At 47.3% G+C, this 25,941-nt stretch overlaps 1 protein-coding gene across 1 annotated transcript in view; it reads left to right on the forward strand.

The window, feature by feature from the left end:
- LOC309557245 (uncharacterized protein) overlaps window positions 1-19,504 on the forward strand; it is a 51,726-nt gene extending 32,222 nt beyond the window's left edge. The window contains exons 6-7 of the mRNA XM_082259912.1: window positions 47-227; window positions 18,711-19,504. Of these exons, the coding sequence (XP_082116038.1) occupies window positions 47-227; window positions 18,711-18,934 (405 nt within the window). The 3' untranslated portion in view covers window positions 18,935-19,504. The remainder of the gene's footprint in view (window positions 1-46; window positions 228-18,710) is intronic.
- Window positions 19,505-25,941: the final 6,437 nt, after the last annotated feature.

Here is a 25,941-nt window from a genome sequence, read left to right on the forward strand (position 1 = left end):
GGCTTCTTTTAATATATATATATATATATGTGTGTGTGGACTTTAGGCAGTGTCCCTTGTGAAGATCATGGAGAGAATACGTGGAGAGAGCCTTCATGTCAACATCGGTCTTGCTTTGGAGCACCACCTGGAGGCCATCCACTTGACACAGGCACGGCGCAAAGATGAAATAGTTAACGCAGCCAATCGACAGAAGCAAGGAGCCCCTCGCTACAATAACGAGAGAGGTATAATACTCCAGTCCGCTCAGCATTGTAACTGTAAGGCCGAGAAACTTACATCTGTCAATCCTATACAACTATCAGGCTTGAAGGTTCATTATAGCACCAGTGGTTCTCAATGCAGCCTCCCTTCTCCCACGACTCCAGACAGCTCCAGATCCCTTAACCTTCCACAGTGCCTCCCAGCTCTCAGTGCATCCCAGCTTACTGTTGAGCCTCCAGCCTTGCCTAGCGCCCTCAAACTCCAACAATGTCCCACAGCACCCTCCAGCTTCCTCCAGAATCCTCATCATCTATAGGGCCACCATGTCTGCTGCAGAGTCTCCTAAACGTCCAAGTCCCCCCCCCCCCCCCCCCCCCCCGAGTACCCTCAGCCTTCACAGTGGTGTCCAGAATCCCTCAGTCCCCCTCAGCTTGCTGCAGAGCCTCCACCCTGCCTAGCGCCCCCAAACGCCACTAGCTTCCTCCAGAAACCTCCTCCCCTATAGGGCAACCTGGTCTGCTGCAGAGTGTCCTACCCCTCAAGGCCACCTGAGTAGCCTCAGCCTCCACAGTGTTGCCTCCCTCGGTGCCCACCAGCTTGAGCCTTCAGCCCTTCATAGTGCCCCCCAACAGTGTCCCAGAGCACCTTTTAGCTTCTTCTAGAAACCTCTTCTATAGGCCACCAGGTCTGCTGCAGAGTCTCATAACCTTCCAGGCCCCCTAAGTGCCCTCAGCCTCCACAGTGCCACCCAGCCGCCCTATGTGCCCACCAGCTAGCTGCAGAGCCCTCAACCCTCTATAGTGCCTCCAACCTCCAACAGTGTCCCACAGTACCCTCCAGCTCCCTCTATAAACCGATTACTAAAGTTCTACCAGCTCTGCTGCAGAGTCTTCTAACCCTACAGCTCCCCTGAATATCCTCAGCCTCCAGTGCCTCCCAGTTTGCTGCAGAGCCTCCAGCCCTTCATAGTGCCCCCAACCTCCAATAGTGTCCCACAGCGCCCTCCAGGTCCCTCTAGAAACCTCCTCCCCCACAGGGCCACCAGGTGTGCTGCAAAGTTCCCCTAACCCACTCCACCACCTCCATCCCACAAAAAGCCACACGTAGACCTATCTCGAGCCTTCCAGCATTTCAATATATATTTCTCTTACGTCCTCCGACAGTCGCCGGCTCCTCTAAGTCATCACCATTGGGTATTGTCCACCTATCCATAGGAATAGCTAGGCATATAGACTTAGTCAAAAGACAAAAGGCATTAGTATATACACACCCACGGGGGCTGTCCCATCTGGTCAATACCCCCCCTGCATCACCACTCCCAACTCAGTTTTAGTTTGCCTAGCTTAGGAATAGTCAGGCTACCTTGTGCTGGGGCTTCAGTCTCAGCCTTCCTAAATCTTTTATTTGATTTTCTTTTCAATGTCAGTTTTTTCTCTCACTTTACTAGCTGTTTATTTTACCAGCTCTAGTGTTAGTTTATTCTTCGGATGAAGAGGGATCATGCGGTGCTGGGATTCGGACTGGCCGCCCTGGTTCTCCAGGGCACAGAGGGCCAGATGGACCCCCAGCCCGCCATCGAGCGTTCAGCTATGGTTCGCCCTGGCATTAAGAACGACCCATCCCTGTTCGCTGCAGGGATGCAGCCGTGAGGTGGCTACCTCACAGGACTCCTCTGCGGTACTGCAGCATCATGTCCCTGGCTCACGGCACTCCCTGTCAGATGAGGACAGAGGTTTATCCGTGCATAGAGGCTCCCCCACGAAATCGGGTACAGGTAAGTACTTTCTGTGTGGGGCCTCTGTCTGGGGTTACAGTCTGTGTTGCTGTGTGTCCCCATGTCTGTGCCTGTGTGACTCCCTGTGCGATCCCTGTGGGGCTCGCTGTGTGCACTGTATGTTTTGCCGGGGGTCCCTGTCCCAGTCTCACCTTAGGTGCATGTTTGGGGGTACAGACTTGTGTGTTGTGCGGCGACCGCTGCGGGGGAAAAATTGCGCGGTCCGCCATGTTTTTTTATATGCACACGTGTATAGCCCCTCTGGGGCGAGTTTACAGCTCATTTTGGCGCCATCCACCGCCATTTTGTGGGCGGTGGAACGATCGGTTCGGCCGCATGTTGGCAGCCATCTTGGTGTAGCCTCCTATGCATCTCTATGGGGCAGCCATTTTCCCTGGGATCTGGCTTATAGCCAGCCCCCTCCAGCAGCATTTCCTCTTCCTCTCAGACAGCACAGGCACAGGTAGAAACGATCTGCGGACTCTGCAGTGTATCTCTCTCTGTCTCCTTCTGCATACTGCTTCTGGCTAAGTTTTCTTTCTCCTTTTTGGGGTCTTCATAGCTGTGACAGTAGCGGTGGGCTGCGCACTCCGCATCGCTATTTAAGGGGACAGTACATTACTTTTTGCACTGTAGTTTTTTTCTTATCTTGAGCCATGGATTCTCAGGAAAGCAAGTTTCCTCCAGCTTTAGTGGGGGGCCCCAGTTCTCCTGTGGCCCCGCTGCGACCTGATCTGGCTGCTGTGGTTGCGACTTTAGTGGCAAATATGGAAATGCTGATGTCTGAACGGGCTGCGAGAAAACGGCCAAGGCTGTCTCTCTCTTCTGATTCAGATGGGGATATGGCTGCTGCTGCAAGCGTGCCCTTTTCAGGGTCCCGCTCATCCTTGGACCCCCCGGGGTCTGAGGGGGAGGCTGAGGTGGAGGGTGTTGATACATCCTCCCCAGGGTCACCCGAAGAACGGGCGACCATGGATGAGTTGATTGTTTCTATTAAGGAAACCTTACATTTGGAGGATGAGCCCTGTCCTCCGGGCGTTGTGTCCTCATTTGGGACGCACAGGACCCGCAAGTCTGCGCAGGTTTTTCCCTGCCCAGCGGAGGTCCATTACACTGTTAATGATATGTGGCGCACGTTGAAACGTCCATTCCTGGTTCCTAGTCGGTTCAAATTGCTTTATCCTTTTGCGCTGGCTACGGAATCACGATGGTGTGTGCCTCCACAGGTAGATCACACTGTGGCCGTGCTGAACAAGGCTACCTTGGTTCCTACTGAGGATACCCCGGTTTTTTGGGATCCCACGGACCGGCGGTTGGAGTCTCTAGCCCGCCATTCCTATACGGTGGCGGGTTCGTTGCTCAAACCGGTTTTCGCGTCCGTTATGGTGGCTCAGGCGGTGGCTGATTGGATTAAGGTGCTTAGAAGCAACCTAGTGTCTGATGACGTGCCGCCTGCACGACTGGAAATGGTGGACCAGATCCATCAAGGAGTCATGTATCTGTGTGATGCAGCCCTGAATGAGGCCCCCTTGGTGGCTCGCCTCTCGAGTGTCGCGGTACTTAACCGGCGACTGATATGGCTGAAGAGCTGGTCGGCCGACCAGTCCTCGCGGAAAACGGTTGCTGATTTTCCCTATGCTGGCTCTCGCCTTTTTGGCGAGGCGTTGGATACCCTGGTGAAGGGCGTAACGGGGGGTAAGAGCACTATGCTACCCTAGAACCCGAAGAACAAGTCCTTCCGTGGCAAGCGGGGTTCTGCGCCTAGATCTACTCAGGGGTCCTTTCGTGCCTTTCTGAACCAATCCAAGGGCAAGCCCTTCAAGGCCCAGGGCAACCAGAAGAAACCCTGGGTGGGTAAGCAGAAGACCGGCACTGCCGGTTTGGCGGGACATTCCGCCTCTGCCTGAAGGGGCGCCCTCACCCATTTCTGGGGTGGGGGGACATTTGCGCGGTTTCCTCCAACCTTGGCTGCTCCGGATTTCGGACAGGTGGGTCCAGGAAATCGTTCGATCGGGCTACAAGATCGAATTCCTCTCCAGGCCGGCGGACAGATTCTTTCCCTCCAATCTCCAGCTGCTTCCGGGGCGTCTGCAGGACTTGCATCAAGCGGTGCAGGACATGCTTGCTCAGGGGGTGATTGTCCCGGTGCCTCATCGGGACAGTTTTCTGGGGTTTTATTCGAATCTGTTCACTGTGCCCAGGAAGGAGGGCAAAGTGCGTCCTATTCTGGACCTGAAAGCACTGAACCGCTTCGTGCGCGTTCGGAAGTTTCAAATGGAGTCTCTCCGTTCGGTTGTGGCCTCCTTGAGTCCAGGAGAATTCCTGGCTTCAATAGACCTGAAGGATGCGTACCTGCACATCCCCATTTTCGAGAGTCATCAGCGGTACCTTCGGTTCGCTATTGCGGAGGACCACTACCAGTTTGTGGCGTTACCGTTCGGTCTCGCTTCGGCACCCAGGGTGTTTACCAAGGTGTTGGCGCCGGTTCTGGGCCTACTGCGGGCCCAGGGCATTGCGGTCCTGGGGTACCTGGACGATCTGCTTCTGAGATCGCGTGCCAGTCAGGACCTTGTGCGCGATCTGTCCATCACGGTACAGACACTCCAGGAGTTCGGGTGGACCATCAACGTTCAAAAATCAGCGTTGTCTCCATCGCTTCGCCTTCCCTATCTGGGAATGGTTCTGGACTCTGCTCAGGCAAAGGTGTTCTTGCCGGAGGACAAGCTCCGTACTTTGCGGGACGAAATCCGATCTCTCAGGGACAATCTGTCCTCGTCACTCAGGGTCTTCATGCGGGGCCTGGGTTTGATGGTGTCGGCCTTCGAGGCGATCCCCTTTGCCCAGTTCCACACATGGGCTCTCCAGACGGAGATCCTGGCCAGGTGGGAAAGACTTCCTCAGTCCTTGGATCTGGAGGTCTCCTTGAGTCGCCGGACCAGATTGGCTCTTCGGTGGTGGATCCAGTCCCCGTCGGTGGCGGAAGGCAAGTCCTTCCGCCTGTTGGTGTGGACAGTGGTTACGATGGATGCCAGCCTGTCGGGCTGGGGTGGAGTCCTGGGCACCCTGTCTGCCCAGGGCACTTGGTCGGAGGGGAATCCTCCCTCCCGATAAATGTGCTGGAACTACGAGCGATAAAACTCTGTCTCTTCCAGTGGTCGGACCGTCTCCAGGGCCTGCCTGTTCGCGTTCAGACGGACAATGCTACCGCGGTGGCTTACATCAACCACCAGGGGGGCACCAGGAGTGCTCGAGCGGCCCGGGAGGTGACCGACATTCTGTCTTGGGCCGAGACTCATGTCCCGGCGATCTCGGCAGTTCACATTCCAGGTGTGGAAAATTGGCAGGCCGACTATCTGAGCCGCCAGACCCTGGACCAGGGGGAATGGTCCCTACACCCGGAGGTCTTTCAGATGCTGTGTGCGAAGTGGGGATCCCCAGATGTGGATCTGTTCACATCCCGGCTAAATCAAAAGGTGGAAAGGTTTGTGGCAAGAACGTGCGATCCGTTGACGGACGCCTCGGATGCATTGATGGCCCCTTGGCATCAGTATCGTCTGATGTACGCCTTTCCTCCGATTCAGTTACTATCCCGGTTCCTTCGCAGATTGGTCTCGGAACCGCACATGGTGATTCTGGTGGCACCAGACTGGCCTCGCCGGTCTTGGTACGCCGACGTTGTTCACCTGGCAGTGGCGCCTCCATGGCGTCTGCCTCTGCGGGAAGATCTCCTGTCTCAAGGTCCGATCTTCCTTCCTGCTTTACAGTCGCTGGCTTTAACGGCCTGGCTGTTGAGACCCAGGTCTTGAGGGACAAGGGTCTATCTTCTGAGGTTATCCCTACCCTGATCAAGGCTAGGAAATCTTCTTCTGGTAAGATCTATTACTGTACCTGGAAAGCCTATTTCACCTGGTGCGAGTCCAGGGGGTTCTCCCCTCATTCTTACTCGGTGTCGAGAATCTTGGCTTTCCTCCAGTCTGGAGTAGATCAGCGCCTGGCGCTGGCCACTATAAAGGGCCAGGTGTCAGCACTGGCGGTCCTTTTCCAATGCCCTGTGGCGTCTCATTCCTTGGTGCGCACGTTCATTCAAGGTGTGCGACATTTGGCTCCTCCTGGGAAGGAGCCTTTACCTCCATGGGACTTGAACTTGGTCCTGTCCGCATTGCAGCGTGCTCCTTTTGAAAAAGGCAGGGAGATTTTGTTGCCTCTGCTGTCGAAAAAGGTTGCCTTTCTTGTGGCGATCACTTCGGCTCGCAGAGTGTCGGAGCTGGCGGTGTTGTCTTGCCGCTCCCCTTACTTGATTATTCACAAAGATAAGGTGGTGTTGAGAACACCCTCGTCCTTTCTTCCCAAGGTGATCACTGATTTCCACCTTAATGAGGACATTGTCCTGCCTTCGCTTTGTACGAAGCCTAAACATCCAAAGGAGGTTGCCTTGCATTCCTTGGATGTTGTCAGGGCAATCAGGGTCTACCTGAAGTCTACGGAATCCTTTCGGAAGGTGGACTCTCTCTTTGTCCTTCCTGAGGGACCTCGGAAGGGCATGGCTGCATCGGCAGCGACTATTGCCAAGTGGATCAGACAGACCATTGAGCAGGCCTATGCCTTGAAGGAACAGGTTCCGCCCTTCCCTGTTAAGGCGCACTCTACCAGGTCTTTGAGTACTTCCTGGGCCTGTTGGCATCGGGCCTCGGTGACCCAGGTGTGCAAGGCGGCGACTTGGTCGTCGGTACACACATTTTCCAAGTTCTACAAAGTAGACGTTCTGGCATCAGCTGATGCTTCTTTTGGCCGCAAAGTTCTCAGTGCGGCAGTGCCATGATGGACCCTTGACTTTTTTCTCTGGGTCCCTGGCTGTTGGCATTTGCTTTCCTGGGCTGTTGCTCCTGTTGAGCATTGTTTTTTTCTGTTGCCCAGTTGGTTCTTACGGTGCATGTAAGATTCCTTTCTCTGATGTGGGTACTGCGTTGCCTTTTCTACGGTTGCGTCTCCCACCCCTCATGTCTATACTGCTTTGGGACATCCCAATGGTGATGACTTAGAGGAGGCGGCGACTGTCGGAGGACGTAAGAGAAAACTGAATTTTTGTAAAATCTTACCTGTAAAATTCCTTTCTCTGAGTCCTCCGACAGTCACCGCCCCCTTCGCCTCTTTTGGGGTTCTTCTTACCTACTGCTATACTACCAAAACTGAGTTGGGAGTGGTGATGTAGGGGGGGTATTGACCAGATGGGACAGCCCCCGTGGGTGTGTATATGCTAATGCCTTTTGTCTAAGTCTATATGCCTAGCTATTCCTACGGATAGGTGGACAATACCCAATGGTGATGACTTAGACGAGGCGGCGACTGTCGGAGGACTCAGAGAAAGGAATTTTACAGGTAAGATTTTACAAAAATTACGTTTTTATTATGTGAGTAGAAACTTAATCTTTCACGTTTGGGGCATGGAAGGTTTTAGAAGAATTTGGTCTCGAAATTGCTTAAATGCTGTGAACCCTTGGCTTAGAGAAAGACAGGAACACACCCTGGTATAGGCAGCTCTGGATTCCCCAATGATCTAAGGCCATGTTTTGGGCCTTTTTTGGTGGGGCACCTTTAAAAGTATACAAATCTCAAGATACACCAGTCTAAAATGTAAATGTTACTTATCAGTGGGAAAACTGGAAAACTAAGCCCCCCCCTCATAACTAAGCCCCCCCTTCACATCAGAAGTCCCCCCCCCCCATTACATCAGAGCCTCCCCTACACATCAGAGGATGCCCTTTACTTCAGAGTCTACCCTTCATGTCAGAGTCCCCCATCACAGAGTCAAAGGTCACATCACATCAGAATGCCCCTATACACGAGAGCCCCCCTTTACATCAGAGCACCCCTAAAACAGAGTCCACACCCCCAGATCACAGAGTCCTCTCATCCATCTCTGATCCAGGGCACATTGGTCTTTGACTTGCAGCACCTCGGGGTAAGCACTGATTAAGGGGTATTAATAGCAAGTGGAACTCTTGAGCTTAGGCTATTTAAAAGTAGAGCTATCCTTTAAAGCAGGGGTCTCCAAACTTTCTAAACAAAATTTACTGTCCTTCAGACTTTAAGGGGGCTGGACTGTAGTCATCAGGAGTACGAAATGTCCTAGGATCAGTGGCAGTAAAGGACCCCCCCATCATTATTAGAAATAATTGTGCTCCATCATTGGTGTCATTGGTCTCCATTGTTGGTGTCATTGGGAGGAGTTTGAGTTTGCCTGAGTCAGTTGAGGTTGGTTGGCTGAGTTGTTTGACATTGGTTCACTTGGTTGGTTGAGGTTGGTTGGCTGAGTTTGACTGGGTTGGTTGAGGTTGGTTGGCAGAGTTGGTTGAGGTAATTAGCAGATTTGGTTGAGGTTGGTTTTCTGAATTTGTTGAGGTTGGTTGCTGAATTGGTTGAGGGGGGCTGGACTGTAGCCATTGGGAGTACAAAATATCCTAGGATCAGTGGGAGTAAACAATCCCCTGTCATTGGCGTCATAGGAAGGAATTGTGCTGCGTCTTTGGGACTGTGCCCCGTCATTGATGTCAATAGGTAGGAATTATGCCCATTGTTGGGTGTCATTGGGAGGAATAGTGTCCTTTATACATGTCAGTGAATAAAATAGTGCCGTAAGGGCTGTATAAAAGCTAGAAAAGGATCGCACCCGGCCTCCCAGTCGCAGTTTGGAGACCACTGCTTTAACCACTTCTGGCCCGGAAGGATTTACACCTTTAATGGCCAGGCCATTTTTTGGTGATACGGCACTGCGTTATTTAACTGACAATTGCGCGGTCATGCAACGCTGATCCAAATAAAATTGATGCCCCTTTTTTTCCCACAAATAGAGCTTTCTTTTGGTGGTATTTGATCACCTCTGTGTTTTTTTTTTTTGTTTCTTGCGCTATAAACAAAAAAGAGTGAGAATTTCAGAGAAAATAAAAACAATATTTTTTACATTCTGCTATAAAACACAGCCATTAAAAAAAAAATCTAAATTTTCTATCGTTCATTGACGGACGCAGTTCTCTCTGATTCATATCATCAGTAGGGTAATACTGCCCCCTACAGGGGTTGGACACTAGGCAGAAAAAAGAAAAGTTCTGGCTACGCCTATGGGCAGTCCCGGAGGGTACACCCTCTCTCTTCCTGCATAGGATGTCAGTTTTTAATCTGCCTAGCCAGGAGCAGGGCCGGTGCTTCCACTAGGCAAACTAGGCAGCCGCCTAGGGCGCATTGCCACCTAGGGGCGCAGTCACAAGTAGGCACTCTCCTTTATTAATGATCCCTGTGAGCTGAGAGGAGGGGCAGCAGTGGGGGGAGGAAGATGCTAGGTGTCTGGGGCAGTGGCGGAACTACCAAGCCTTGGCTTTCCACCAATGTTGGGGGGCCCCAAGAGGCAGGAAGGGAGCCCACCGGAGTGCTGCCTGCATGAAGATTCTCTTCGGCTGGAGCTGTGGTGAGCACTGTGGTCCAGGAGAGGAGTGTCCTGGGAAAAGGAATCACAGTGAAGGAGGACAGAGCGCGGGCCACTCTCTTCATGCCGCTCAGTGAGTGTCCCCAGAACAGGGGATCGGGGTCCCTGGGTGTGACATGGAGGATCCCTGGTGTGAAAGGGAATCGGGGTCACCAGGTGTGTCATGGGGAATCGGAGTCACCAGGTGTGACATGGGGGATAGGGGTCACCGGGTGTAACAGGGATTCAGGGTCACCAGGTGTGCCATGAGGAATTGGGGTTCCTGGGTGTGCCATGGGGGATTGAGGTCTCCAGGTGTGACATATAGGAACATCAGGGTCCCCAGGTTTGACATGAAGGAACATCAGGGTCCCCAGGTGTGACATGGAAAAACATCAGGGTCTCTCCGGGTATGACATGGTGGAACATCAGGGGCCCCTGGTGTGACATATAGGAACATTGGGGTCACTGGGTATGACAGCATGACATGGAGGAACACAGGGTTCCTTGAGTGTGACATGGAGGAACATCGGGGTCAGTGGGTATGACAGCAAGACATGAAGGAATATTTGGGTCCCAGAATGTGACATGGAAAAACATCAGGGTCCCCGGGTGTGACATAGAACGACATCAGGGTCCCCAGGTGTGACATGAAGGAATATGGGGGTCACTGGGTACGACAGTTTAACATGGAGGAACCATCAGATCAGGGTCACCGGGTATAACATAGAGAAGTTTTTAACCCCTACCCTTTTTATTTTTTTATTTTTGGGGGGGGGGGGGGCCTCAAGTAGCTGGTCTTGCCTAGGGCGTAAAATAGTCTAGCACCGGCCCTGGCCAGGAGTAAGGACCTAGTTCCTTGCTGGGATCTCTGGTCCTGGCATATAAAGTATTTTTTTATGTGGATTTTTTTTAGCTAGCCTTTTTTTCCTGTGAAATGTTCAAGCAATTATGCCGGGCTGGGCGACAGACTGGACCCCCATATCCAGTGGTCACCCCAGTCTGGCCATCGAGCGCGTGCAGACCTTAGCTCCGCGCTGGGTCTGTCGCGGCATAGTCCCACTGGGCGGGGACTGGCCCCGCGAGTCAAATGTCTCGCCAGGACGCACAAGACAGGGTCGAGACTTATGTCGCAGCGTTCCTGTTTGGCCAACAGCCCCCCTACTCCGGTGGCGTGGGGTCCTGTCAAGAGATGGCGCCCGCCTGTGTTCCCAGTATGGTGAGTAAATGTCCCCCCCCCTTCCCTGACGGATTTTGGGTGGATGCGGGCCCTCTCCCTGGGACGTTTGGACCCTCACACTCCTGGATTTCCCTCTGTCTTGTTGTGACCCCCCTCCTCTCCACCCCCCCCCCCCATGTGGGGGACTGTTTGGGCCTACCTGAGCCTGGGGCCTAGTGTGCAGGCCACATGGGGGCCCGGGGGAGTGCGCCATCCGCATCGCTCAACGATCGTTCGGGGGGGGGGCCTTGGTTGGGTTTTTCTGAAGTGGATGGGCATTTGGGGGGGTCCCCCTGTGGGTCCCAATTACCGTGATCCCCGCGCAGGGCTGCCATTTTGTTGTAGCCTCTGTCTGCCTCTATGGAGGCGGCCATCTTGGTACACCCATTTCCGGCCATTTTGCTGTAGATTTTTTGCTGTGCAGGCTGGTGGGAGTGCCTGAAGGACAGTGAGTCTTGAGGGTGGTCTCTCCCTCTCTGGGGGGTCCGTTAGCGCATGCCTGACCTCTTGGAGTGCGCTGTATCGCTGTGGGGCCGTTTTAAACAAATTTTATTTTGTTTTTTAAATTTGCTGGCGGGTTCCTCAGGTTCAGTGTGGACCCTGCAGGCCATTTTTTTCCCACCTGACTCCCTCATGGAGGCCACAGGGCCTTCCGGTTCTCCACTGTCTGTCCGTCGATGCCTTTTCCGCAGTTCGGGATGCATTTGGGCCCGTGTGAAGGTGGTAGGTGCGCTAAAATATTTCTCCACCTACCCCTGCCTCATCTGATGTCTCGGAGTCTGAGTCTGGCTCAGCTGCTGCAGACATGGGTATGCTGGTGGCCTCCCTGCCAGGTCTGTTACCTCGCGCCCTGTCTCCTCGGATGATGAGGATGACATTTCCACCTCCCCTGCCGTGACAGGTGCTGGTGGACGCACTGGCTGTTTTCGGTGCGTGGCACCCTGCAATTTAGGGGTCGCAGCGGCGACTGCGCCTAGGGAGCAGGTGGCATCTGGCACTCACATGCTACCCGGGGCTGCTCTTTTTGCTGGCTGCTCATGTAGGAGGGGACCGTCTGAGACGTTCCCCTGGGGTGTCTAAGCGGCCGTTAGACGTTGCCCTTTTGGGGGAGTCTCTGGTACAGAGGACTGTTCCGCATTTAGTGGACGTATGGTCTCTAGCTGAATGGGACTACCATTGTTCCAGTGGAGGAATCCCCGTCCTTTAAGGACTTGGGAGATAGGATGGCACGGGCTGTGGCCTGCGCTCTGTGCTCTCTGGCGTAGCTACACTGGGAACAGTGTTTATGTTTGCCCTTGCCACGCAGACTCTGCCTGATGGGCGGAGTCCCAACGCCATGACTTGGTGTGGGGCGTGTCCCTCTTGCCCTGGGGGAGCTGTTGGACCAGCTGGAGCAGGGTAAGCCAGGTGTCAAGGGACGGAGGGTTGTCTGCTTCGGTGATTCCCACCCTGCGTAAAGCGTGGAAAGCATCTTCTATGATGTTTTTTTTTTTTCTTTCATCATATGAGAAAGTCGCGTATTGCGTGGTGTGAGTCTTCTTGGGCTCCCCCTTGCTCTTACTGAGTGGCTGGATCTTGGCTTCCTTTAATGTGGGGTTGATCAAAAGTTGGCCTTGAGTACTGTCAAGGGTCAGGTTTCGGCTTTGGTAATTTTTAATTTCACAGGCCATTGGCCGCCCGTTCCCTGGTGCGTAACTTTTTCCGGGGGTTCTTCCGTTGCGACCTCCGTCGCCAGCTGGGGACCTTGGTTGGTGCAGTCGGTTCTTCCAGACCCTCCTTTGCGAGTTTCCATGGTATCCCCTGCTTACCTTATTGCAGAAGGTGGCCTTCTTGGTTGCTGTCACTCTGCACGCAGGGTGTCGGCCTGGCGACATTGTCCTGTCGTTCTCCCTATATGTTGGTTCATGGGGCCAGGTGGTACTTTGCCCGGATCCGTCCTTTCCTCCGAAGGTGGTTTCTAGTGTTCACTTGCACGAGGCCATTGTGTTGTCATCTTGTGTCCTAAGCCCCTCATCTTACAGAATGTGCACTGCATACTCTGGATGGAGTTCGGGCACTCGAGGTGTACATGGCGACCACTGAGTCTTCCCGTAGTCAGGTTCGCTCTCTGTGCTCACGGACAGCCCAAGGACAGGGCTGCCTGTGTCTGCTGCGTCTATTTCCAGGTGAATCGGACAGTTAGTGGTGCAGGCTTCTTCATTTATGGGTCAGGTCCTACCTTTCCCTGTTTCGGCGCTTTTTACTTGGGCGCCTAGTGCTTCCTGGGCTTTTTGCCATACAGGCATCTGTGCTTCAGGTTGCAAGACAACTACCTGGTCGTTTGTTCTTACTTTTGCCACGTTTTATAAGGTGGATGTGCTGGCATCTGCAGATGCCTCTTTTGGGCCGCAAGGTATTTTGCTGGCTGCTGTTTGGAGGGCTTTTGGCCTTCCTTGAGGGTGTTTACTGTTTGTTTTCAGGTGGGCCTCATCTTTTGTTCTGATGAGTCCTATGTTGCCTCGTCGGCTATGTTTGGCCTTGGGGACTTGTTCTTTTCTGCTGTTCCCACCCCTCATTTTATGGCACTGCTTTGGGACGTCCCTACTGATATGAATCAGAGAGAACTGCATCCGTCAATGAATGATAGAGAAAACTGGATTTTTGACTTACCGTAAAATCCTTTTCTCTTAAGTTCATTGACGGACGCAGTACCCACCCCTCTATTTTGAGTTGGGTTGGTATTACTTTCTGACACTGCTTTGATACAAAACTGACATCCTATGCAGGAAGAGAGAGTGTGTACCCTCCGGGACTGCCCATGGGCATAGCCAGAACTTTTTTTCTGCCTAGTGTCCTACTCCTGTAGGTGGCAGTATTACCCTACTGATATGAATCAGAGAGAACTGCGTCCGTCAATGAACTTAGGAGAAAAGGATTTTACAGTAAGTCAAAAATCCAGGTTTTTTTTTCATGTGTTTTTTTGCTACATATTTTTGGTAAAAAAAATCCCAATAAATGTATATTGATTGGTTTGTGCAAAAGTTATCGCGTCTACAAGATAGATTTATGGCATTTTTATTTATTTTATTTTTTTTTACTAGTATTGGTGGCGATCAGCGATTGTTAACAGGACTGCGACATTGCGGCGGACAGATCGGACACCTAACTTACTCTTTTGAGGAGACCAGTGACATTACTACAGTAATCAGTGCTAAAAATATGCACTGTTACTGTAAAAATGACACTGGCAGGAAATGGGGTTAACACCAGGGGCGATCAAAGGGTTAAGTGTGAGCCTAGGGGAGTGTTTTCTAATTGTGGTGGGAGGGACTTGTGAAATGAACACAGAAACCTGTGATCCTATATATAAGGATCACATGAGCTCTATGATCATTTCAGAGAGAACGGTCAGCTTTGTTTACAACAGCTGACTGTCCTTCTCTCAGCGGGGAGAGATCGCGGGTGCCCACCGGTCCCGTGCATCGGCATCCCCACTGCCTAGTGGGGGCAGGCGTGCGCCGACACTGGCAGGGAAGGGGTTAACACCAGGGGCAATCAAAGGGTTAAGTGTGTCCCTAAGGGATGCTTTCTAACTGTGTGAAGGGTGGACTGACTAGATGAACACAGAGGTCCGTGTTCCTAAATAGCAGGAACACAGGATCCCTGTGTTCATCTCTGACAGAACGGCAGTTTGCCTTGTTTACATAGGCAGACCACTGTTCTGTCTCTAAGGGAAGCGATCGCGGGTGGCTGGCGGACATGACGTCCGCTGATTGGCTCCCTTTCTGGCCAATCAGCACATGCGTGTGCCTCCACTGGCTAGTGCACGAAATGATGTACAGGAACATCCTTTCACGCAATAGAGCCGACTTGCTGCAGTATACATACTGCTGGTGGTCGGCAAGTGGTTAAAGTGTATGTCAAGGTAAAAAAAAAAAAACACATGCAATACATCTCTGTAATACATGCACATTTCCCCATGTTTTATCCAATTAAAGAGACCCTGTTTACAGTTCATATATAAATTATATTTTGATCTTTCAGAGGTGCACTCTGCTCCAAGGGAACCGTTGTAGGCCGATAACACACAGAAGTTTTATGGACTGAATAGTGTCAGCCCTGCCCATTTGTCCTTTGCAAAACAACTTAACCACTCCTACTCTCAGATGTCTACATCATAAATGCTATTCATTCTACAGTCCATGATAAGAACTAGGAGGGCCCTTTGAGATAACACAGGAAGTGTGCAGAGAACAAAGGACAACTCTGAATTTCTGTGCAGTAGATATTTCTTGCACAGATGCAAGACAATTCTTTCCATTGTGTGTGTGTGTGTATATATATATATATATATATATATATATATATAATGGCGCTTTTCCACTGCATGGAACCGTACTGGTTCGGCACCCTTTTGTGCTTTTCCACTGCTGGTACCGCATGGTATAGGGTCGGAACGGTTCGGTACGGTATGGTATAGGTTTGCTTTTCCACTGCATGGAACCGAATGGTACGGTACGGTACGGCTCTGAAAAAACAGTACCTACTCGATTGTGGTTCCAACAGGTACCAAACTGGTACCATATCCCACAATCCTTTGCATGCAGTCACTACTAGCCACTGATTGGTCAGAGAATCCCACCCACCCCATTGTTATCCCACCCACTTAACTTAGTACTACTTTAGTGGAAAAGCAAACCTATACCGTACCGTACCGAACCGTTCCGACCCTATACCATGCGGTACCAGCAGTGGAAAAGCAAACCGGGCCAAGCAGGGCCGAGTAGAGCCGAGCCGGTACTAGCCGGTACTTGCAGTGGAAAAGTGCCATAAGGGGAGCAAATAAGAAAAGTTCAGTTTTAGGGTTTTTGCATACACATCAATCATTTTTTTGTATAGAGTTGTCACATTTCGGAAAGTGGCAAGCGAACAGTTTGGCTCCTAAGGACTTGGGTATCTGCAGGTCATAGCGAATGAAACAGACGTATGCCTTCTCTACAACTCCCTCATATTGCATTTGTTTGTTATGTACAATATGTAATATTTCATTTCCAGTCAGCAAAACTATTTATAGAGCCGATGCCAATATTCTTATGCAGTAAAATTTTCTGCAGCTCAATCTATAAGTCTTTGGAAGGATTTTAAAGGTGAACTCTAGCCAAATATAATTGTACAAATTTAGAAAGTTTTACTTAAAGGTCAACGGTACTTTTGTTTTAAGAAATTATATTGTAATGAGCCTAGCACATTTATGAAATTAGCAATATAAATGATATACTACTTCTGGACCGGAAGGATTTGCCCCCTTAATGACCAGGCCATTTTTTTGCGATTCGGCACTAGGTTACTTTAATTGACAATTGCGTTTTATTGGTTGAGGTTGGTTGGCTAATGCCCCGTACACACGTTCCGATAATCGGACGACTTATCGTTCACATTTTGTTGCATCACACTAACATCGAATTCAACAATGCGTACAAACCGTATGATTTTTGTCGTAAGATTCGGGAAAAGCTACCTGGTTGCTTAGCTACGTATCAGATGGTGCAAAACAAAAAACAATGGCAGCCAGGCTTTTTCCGTGCTATTTTAGTGTTTCTGATCATGCGCTGTCTTTGTTTATCGATTTTTAGCGGACGCATAGTGTACTGATGAAACGATTGTCGTTCGCGGGGCTATCGTACGACAGAAGTTTTCCTGTTTGTCCCTTCGGATTTTGTTGGACCAACTGTCGTGATCGGCTGTCGAAAGCTGTGTACTAATGATCAGATCATCGTGCGATCAGGTCGAAAGCGAGTTTTATCGTACGATTATCGGAACGTGTGTACGGGGCATAAGTCGGTTGAGGTTGGTTGGCAGAGTTGGTTAAGATTGGCTGGCTCAGTTGCTTGATGTTGATTGAAGTTGGCTGGATAAGTTTGTCTGAGTCAGTTGAGGTTGGTTGGCTGAGTTGGTTGAAGTTGGTTAGCAGAGTTGATAGAGATTGGTTGGCATGGTTGGTGGGCTGAGTTTGTTGAGGTTGATTTGCTGAGTTGGTTGAGGTTGATTTGCTGAGTTGGTTGAAGTTGATTTGCTGGGTTGGTTCAAGTTGATTTGCTGGGTTGGTTGAGGTTGATTTGCTGAGTTGGTTGAAGTTGATTTGCTGAGTTGGTTGAAGTTGATTTTCTGAGTTGGTTGAGGTTGATTTGCTGAGTTGGTTGAAGTTGATTTGCTGAGTTGGTTGAAGTTGATTTTCTGAGTTGGTTGAGGTTAATTTGCTGAGTTTGTTGAGGTTGGTTTGCTGGGTTTGTTGTGGTTGGTTTGCTGAGTTTGTTGAGGTTGGTTTGCTGGTTTTGTTGAGGTTGGTTTGCTGGGTTTGTTGAGGTTGGTTTGCTGAGTTGGTTGAAGTTGATTTGCTGAGTTGGTTGAAGTTGATTTGCTGAGTTGGTTGAGGTTGATTTGGTTAGTTTGTTGAGGTTGGTTTGCTGAGTTTGTTGAGGTTGGTTTGCTGGGTTTGTTGAGGTTGGTTTGCTGAGTTTGTTGTGGTTGGTTTGCTGAGTTGGTTGAGGTTGAATTGCTGAGTTGGTTGAAGTTGATTTGCTGGGTTTGTTGAGGTTGGTTTGCTGAGTTGGTTGAAGTTGATTTGCTGAGTTGGTTGAGGTTGATTTGCTGAGTTGGTTGAAGTTGATTTGCTGAGTTGGTTGAGGTTGATTTGCTTAGTTTGTTGAGGTTGGTTTGCTGGGTTTGTTGGGTTGGTTTGCTGGGTTTGTTGGGGTTGGTTTGCTGAGTTTGTTGAGGTTGGTTTGCTGAGTTTGTTGAGGTTGGTTTGCTGAGTTTGTTGAGGTTGGTTTGCTGGGTTTGTTGAGGTTGGTTTGCTGGGTTTGTTGAGGTTGGTTTGCTGGGTTTGTTGAGGTTGGTTTGTTGGGTTGGTTTGCTGGGTTTGTTGAGGTTGGTTTGTTGGGTTGGTTTGCTGGGTTTGTTGAGGTTGGTTTGCTGGGTTTGTTTAGGTTGGTTTGCTGGGTTTGTTGGGGTTGGTTTGCTGGGTTTGTTGGGGTTGGTTTGCTGAGTTTGTTGAGGTTGGTTTGCTGAGTTTGTTGAGGTTGGTTTGCTGGGTTTGTTGAGGTTGGTTTGCTGGGTTTGTTGAGGTTGGTTTGCTGGGTTTGTTGAGGTTGGTTTGTTGGGTTGGTTTGCTGGGTTTGTTGGGGTTGGTTTGCTAGGTTTGTTGAGGTTGGTTTGCTGGGTTTGTTGGGGTTGGTTTGCTGGGTTTGTTGGGGTTGGTTTGCTGAGTTTGTTGAGGTTGGTTTGCTGAGTTTGTTGAGGTTGGTTTGCTGAGTTTGTTGAGGTTGGTTTGCTGAGTTGGTTGAGGTTGGTTTGCTGAGTTTGTTGTGGTTGAGGTATGTTGGCTCAGTTGGTTGGCAGAGTTGGTAGAGAGGGATTGGTTGAGGTTGGTTTGTTGAGGTTGGTTGGCTGAGTTTCCTCAGGTGCACCAATGCTGGGGGGGGGGGGGGGGCTTGGGCAGGGACCCTACAGTTATGCCTCGTACACACACAACGATTATCGGCCGACCGATCGTCCGACTTTTGTCCAGAGTGGTGTTTTGTTGGTTGGAATGTGCCTAGACTGCACACGAATTTTCTCGGCCAACAAAAATCTACTTCAGAAGTGATGTCATGTGTTGGTTTACTTTCCGTGTGTTTTTTCTTCTCTGAGCATGCCCAGTCTTGCTCATCAGATTTTTGTCTGCCAAAATCTGTACTGACTGACGGAAAATAGGCCGTTGTGTTGACGGCCAACAAAAATTTTATAGCCTGCACACCAGATTTTTTTCGACCGAAAAGTCGGAGTCCGTTGTCGGAAGCATCATACTAACAAGCCGAAAAACGGCCGATCGGACGTTGCCCGAAAATTCCCGCCAATAATCGATGCGTGTGTACGGGGCATTCTAGTGTCTGTTGAAAGTTTAGCTAATGTTTGGCCGTGTCAGATATCACAGGACAAGCTGAAAAATATTTTCTTGACTTTATGAAGAAAATTGTATTTTTGTACGCTCTCCAAGTTGAGCTCAATGTCTCACTAAGGTTTGTATCTGCTTCCCTTAGATGTCTTGGCTTTGGCCGCCGCCATGAAAGAGATGGTGTCCACCACACGCAAGGCCCGCACCGCCCTGTGGTGTGCTCTACAGATCACTCTATCCAAATGCCCCTCTGGCATCACTGTGAAGCCTGAAGACCTGGAGAGAGCCCTGCAGGAGCTGTGCCCAAACAAGACCCCCGGCTTGGAAGCAGAACCCTGCTCTGATGTTGGCAGTGCTGGTAGAGAGTAAAAGGGAAAAAAAAAAAAAAAAAACCCTACGTATAATCTACAGCCGTTTCTGGCAATAAGTACCCTCCTCCTGCCAGGAAAGGGAGGCCGGCATTATTACCTTCGCAAGCTACTCTGGATGATTTTGGCCATCAAACGGCAGCTTTAATAGGATATCTTTGTAACATTTTTGTATAGGCACCTTCCGCTGCATTTTTATTGTGTTTCAACTAGGTGAAAACCATGATCAGTGTTCCTTTCATCTTATCACACCTCTGGGGTTTGTCTAGTCCCAAAACCATCGTCATTTGTCTTTTTTTAAAAGAAAAAAAAAGTGTTTTGTTTTGTGCCAAAGAGGGGAAATTCAGCCGTACGTAGGTCAGTGTAAATTCCGTTTCCTTTACAACCAAAATGCCTAAAGTTTGTATTTCTGTTATGGTGGTTTTTACTAAATTCTTTTGCATGGGAAGAGAGCACCTATGGGTGCCAAACGTAACGCACGTCCAGCGTGCTTTGTCTCGGCTGGGGGGTGAGCTGTAGAAGTGAATGTGGACTGTAGCATCAGTGCCCGGCTTACATTTCATAAAGCTGAACTCCAGGCAGATATATAAAGGTACCAGAGCTCTTGCGCCTTAGTGGTAAGGTCTGTTTAATCAAAGGTGTCCCCCCTCCCACTATACAATGCTGCACCTGTAGGGGGAAAAAATGCTTTGATTATATACTTACCTTACATAGTGCAGGGGGTGACTTCCATAGTGCGGAAGGTGACATCCCTGACTTCCATAGTGCGGGAGGTGACATTCTTGATTTCTATAGTGTGGAAGGTGACTTCTCTGACTTCCATAGTGCGGGAGGTGTCTTCCCTGACTTCCATAGTGCGGGAGATGACCTCCAAAGTGCAGGAGGTGACTTCCATAGTGCAGGAGGTGACTTCCCTGACTTCCAATGTGCGGGAGGTGAATTCCATAGCGCTGGAGTTGACATCTATATTGCAGGAGGTGACTTCCTTGACATCCCTAGTGCAGGAGGGGACATCCCTGACTTTCATAGTGCAGGAGGGGACATCCCTGACTTTCATAGTGCAAGAGGTGACATCCCTGACTTTCATAGTGCAGGATTTGACATCCCTGACTTCTGTAATGTGGGAGTTGACATCCATAGTGTGGGAGGTGACTTTCATAGTGCAGGAGATGACTTCCATAGTGTAGGAGGTAACTTCCCTGGCTTCCATAGTGCTGGATGTAACATCCCTGACTTCCACAGTGTGGGAGGTGAATTCTCTGACATCCATGGTGCAGGAGGGTGACATCCCTAACTTCCATAGTGCAGGAGGTGACTTCCCTGACATCAGTAGTTCAGGAGGTGACATCCATAGTGCAAGAGGTGACATCCCTGACTTCCATAGTGAGGGAGGTGACTTCCCTGACATCAATAGTTCAGGAGGTGACTTCCATAGTGCGAGAGGTGACATCCCTAACTTCCATAGTGCGGGAGGTGACATCCCTAACTTCCATTGAGTGCGAGTTGACATCCACAGTGTGGTAGGTGACATCCCTGACTGCCATAGTGCAAGAGGTGACATCCCTGGCTTCCATAGTGCAGTAGATGACTTCCCACAATTCCATAGTGCGGGAGGTGACTTCCATACTGCAGGGGGTTACTTCCATGGTGTGGGAGGTGACATCCCTGACTTGCATAGTGGAGGAGGTGACGTCCCATAATTCTATAGTGCTGGAGGTGACTTCCATAGTGCAGGGGGTTACTTCCCTGGATTCCATAATGTAGAAGGTGATGTCCTGGACTTTTGTAGTGCAGGAGGTAACGTCCCACAATTCCATAGTGCTGGAGATAACTTCCATAGTGTAGGAGGTGACGTCCCTGACCTACATAGTGCAGAAGGTGACATCCCTGGCTTCCATAGTGCTCGAGGTGACTTCCATTGTGCAGAGGGTTACTTCCCTGGATTCCATAGTGTAGAAGGTAACGTCCCACAATTCCATAGTGCTGGAGATAACTTCCATAGCGTAGGAGGTGAAGTCCCTGACCTACATAGTCCTGGAGGTGACGTTCCACAATTCTGTAGTGCTGGAGGTGACTTCCATAGTGCATGGGATTACTTCCCTGGATTCCATAGTGTAGAAGGAGATGTCCTGGACTTTTGTAGTGCAGGAGGTAACGTCCCACAATTCCATAGTGCTGGAGATAACTTCCATAGTGTAGGAGGTGACGTCCCTGACCTACATAGTGCTGGAGGTGACATTCCACAATTTTGTAGTGCTGGCGGTGACTTCCATAGTGTAGGAGGTGACTTCCCTGACTTGCATAGTGCTGGAGGGTGACTTCCACAATTTTGTAGTGCTGGCGGTGACTTCCATAGCGTAGGAGGTGACTTCCCTGACTTACATAGTGCGGAAGGTGACGTCCCACAATTCTGTAGTACAGGGGGTGACATCACAATCCTGCCAACAATATCCTTGGTAATGCTGCGTATCCCAAATCTTGCAAGAAGACAGCGCAGAATGATCTTCTCCTGAGACTTGGGCTACTCAACATTCTCTAAGATGTGGCCAGGAGGACAGCATCACACTCAGCCTATGCACTGCGGGGGAAAGCTGGAGAAAGACAAGTATACTATCTATGGTTCCTCCCACAGATGCAACCTCTTTCAGTCCCCTGCAGAACTCTGCCTCAGAGAGGGGGAAGCAGCACAAGTAGCCAGTTGGCTGTGCTGCAGTCCCGGGAGCATGCTGATAAGAGGAGAAAGAGAGAAGATCCCAACAGGTGCGACATTATAGGGAGGGAGGGGCAACTTAAAAAAGAGGAACTTGCCACAGAGGTAACCTGGTATCAGCCTCTTTCAAACCTCTGCAGAGCTCCAACTCAGAGAGGGGGAAGCAGCACAAGGAGCCAATTGGCTGTGCTGCAGTCCATGGAGCATGCTGATAGGGTAAGAGAATGTTGGTTGAACTGGATGGGGTTTTTTTTTTAACAAGTAACTATGAAACAAGATCCCATCAGTCTGCCACGTTTCCTTTCACTGTCCAATCAGAGGCTGGGGGAGGGACAAGACCTATGTTTATTAACTGCAGCAGAGACAAATCTGGTCGCCTCCCTCAACAGACCATTATTTAATCGTGGATATTTAGCCAATCGCCTGGAGTTTATCGTCAAGCTTCCCCTTGCTGCCAGTTTTGCTTGTTTCTGAGCTGATATTATTAAGCTAGTAGTTTAAAAGTTATAATAATTAAAAAAATGATATGTTATTAACTTGGTAATTAAAAAAACAAACAAATAAGAAATATTGTATATCACAGTATTAGTTAGACCGATCAGATGCAGCCTGGAATAGATAGTTTATTCTCGATTGGTCGTTTCCTGTGATTTATAATAAGTATGTCGAAGAGTCGATCGTCACTCAGGAGCAGTGTTTGTTTCACTAATTAAAGCTGAAAAAAAAAAAACATTTAATCTAGTTTGCACTTAATCAAAGTTAGAGTTTTTGGGGTTTTTTTTTTTTTTTTAATTAAAAAAAAAAAAGAAAAATCATTTTAATTCCTAACGGAATATACATTCTATTTATTTTGTTTATGACGTTTGCTAAATAATTTTAACATATACTCATGGTATTTACTCAGGAAATATAGTCAATTGCTTAGGTACAAATAAAGTATATTTAGGCAGGGTGGTGTGCATAAAAAAAAAGTATTTATAGGTTACCAAAATGTTTTTTTTTTTATGTTTTTGATATATGCATCTGAGTTCCCAGAACAGTGCTGCCGCTAGACTGGGCGGAGACTAGAGCAGTGCTGCCGCCAGTCTGGGCAGACACTAGAGCAGTGCTGCCGCCAGTCTGGGCAGACACTAGAGCAGTGCTGCCGCCAGTCTGGGCAGACACTAGAGCAGTGCTGTCGCCAGTCTGGGCGGGGACTAGAGCAGTGCTGCCGCCAGTCTGGACGGAGACTGAGGGACTATGTGATTTGCCAATACAGTGTAAGCCCGTGAGTTGATGCTGATTCAGTTGCCTTTGTCTTTTCCTGTGGCTTCTGACAATCATGTCTTTTTTGTTTTTTTGAATGTGAATGTACGGTCCGAGACGGTTCTAAGTTGACGTCTGTTTTTGCATGGTCTTTTTATAGTTTGTATATTTCAGTCACGGTAAATATATTGTTTATTTGGTGCTAGCATGAACTAGAAGAGGTGATTATGCTATATATTGTTAGATACACTGTTTGTATTTCATAAACTATCAGTTGCCACTTTAGCAAAAAAAAAAAAAACACTAAATGATATTTAATATTTTTTTTGTTGCTGGTTACATTTGAGAGTATAGGATGGTTTGTAGTGTAAAAAAAAAAAAAAAAAAAAAATAGAAAATTGCGATCTTTCTGTATAACACATTTTTGCAGCACTTGTGTATGGTCATGTGACCACTAAAATAGACACTTGTTTCAAAACAAGTTCCTTTTTGTTTGTAGGTTTTTTTTTTGTGGTGGTAATATACAATTTATTTTTAAATCATCTTTAATGTTTTCATAGGAGGGCACAGATAGTAGTTTTAAAGCAGAACTAAAGTATCTTTTGTTTGTATGTAAACAATATAAAATTGTAAATTAAAAATAGTGCATGCATGCCCACTTGCAATTTTGTGTTACATTTTGCATTATGTGTATATTTTTGAATATTTTTATAAATGTTGCCTTATGCATACAATAGATAATTGTCTTATAGTTTGCATTATGCATACATTATATTATTTTAATTCAGTTTGCATTATATATTATATAATTTTATTAAATGTTTAATATGCATATTATTATAATATATTCTAATATTATATATATATAATATAATATATTTTAGATTTTATGCATAATGCAAACTATATTTAAAATAATATGTATGTATGCATAATAATAACAATATGTATGCATAATGCAAACTATAAAATAATATAGAATAATATGTTTACAAAAAATATTATAATATATGCATAATGCAAAATATAATGAAATAATATAATTGATATGCAAAATATATCAATTATATTATATATATATATATATATATATATTTTGCATTATGCATATATTATGATATTTTTTTTTACATTTTTCATTATGCATATATTATATCGTATGCATATTGCAAACTATATTAAAATAATATATTATATGCATAATGCAAACTATAAAATAATATAGAATAATATGTTTACAAAAAATATTATAATATATGCATAATGCAAAATATAATGAAATAATATAATTGATATGCAAAATATATCAATTATATTATATATATATATATATATATATATATATATATTTATTTATATGTGTATATATATATATATTTTGCATTATGCATATATTATGATATTTTTTTTTACATTTTTCATTATGCATATATTATATCGTATGCAAATTGCAAACTATATTAAAATAATATATTATATGCATAATGCAAACTATAATAAAATAATATGATATATTCATAAGACAAAATATATTAATATAGTATATTCATAATGCAATATATATTATATGCATAATGCAAAATACAAAAAAAATATATAATCTATGCATGATGCAAAACATACAAAAAAATATAGAATATATGCATAATGCAAAATATTTAAACACTATTATATGCATAATGCAAAATATTTAAACACTATTATATGCATAATGCAAATATTTAAAAAATATTATGATACTGTATATGCATAATGCAAAACAGCAAAAAAATATTATAATATTTTGTAAATATTTAGCATTATGCATATACTCTATATTTTTTTTGTATGTTTTGCATCATGCATATATTCTATATTTTTTGGTGTTTTGCATTAGGCATGTAATATAATATTTTTTTAAATATTTTGCATTATGCATATATTCTAGATTTTTTTGTGTTTTTCATTATGCATATATTATAATATATTATATATATTATAATATTTTTTTAAATATTTTGCATTATGCATATATTCTATTTTTTTTTTTTGTATGTTTTACATCATGCATATATTATATTATCCATTTGCCTTTGTTTGTTCATCACCATAAAGACAAAGTCCACATTTTATTCCTTGTTTAAACACGTAACGAGGGTGTAACATGAAACATGGTAGTACCATGGCTCCTCCCCCCCCAGACCAGGTGGGTCAGTTCTGTGTGGAAATCCTTTGACCTCTGACCTCTAGGCTGTGAAGCTTACAGAGCTGAAATGAAGAGGTCGTAGATCAGCCTGGGTCTCGCAGTGCGCCGCCCGATTTTTTTTCTAAGCTTAGGAGAGTGGCGCAGGCATAGATCCCACACCTCTCTTTAATGATTCCCTTCCCCCCACACGTCTGCATGCATGGGCTATTTTTTTACTTTAATATTTAGAATGTTTGCATTAAAAAAAAAAAAGAAACATTTTGTTCTGCTTCATTCTCTAATACTTTGTAATCAATATTGACATCTGAGAACATTCCAGTTTTCTGTCCCGTCAGTTATTATTGTAAAGGGTGAAAGGCTTATGTTGTGTTGGGGGGGGGGGGCTGAATGTTGTTACCCCGGAGTTGTGGGGGGGGGGGGCGGTTACATGTTCTGGTCATTGTGTTGTCGGTGTCATACTGTGACCTTGTGACGCGTTTCATTGACCTTCCTGTATACGATAATTGTATATTCGGATACATTATTTACAGAGAGCAAGGAGGCGGGACATGCCTTGTAGTCCGTAGGTATCCTAGGTTGGTGCTCCCCCTAAAATATTATTCAGAAATAACCCAGTGACATCATTCTATGAAAGAACACATCTCCGAGATCCCTTTAGATGTACTCAAGCAGTGGCCAGCGGATTACACAGCTTAAAGTTTTCAGCACTCAGTAGCTAGCAGGGAGGAACATGCAGGTCTAAAGGAATCCTGAGAATGCGTTTTCATTACTATATCTTTCGGTCTTTTCGCCAAGTTTGGTGGGAGGGACTGTAAATGTCATAGCACCCTGCCTCCTATTTTCTTTGAAAACACATTTTCAGGACCCT

This window comes from Pelophylax lessonae (assembly GCF_965119305.1).
Source record: "Pelophylax lessonae genome assembly, chromosome: 5".
NCBI lineage: Eukaryota > Metazoa > Chordata > Amphibia > Anura > Ranidae > Pelophylax > Pelophylax lessonae.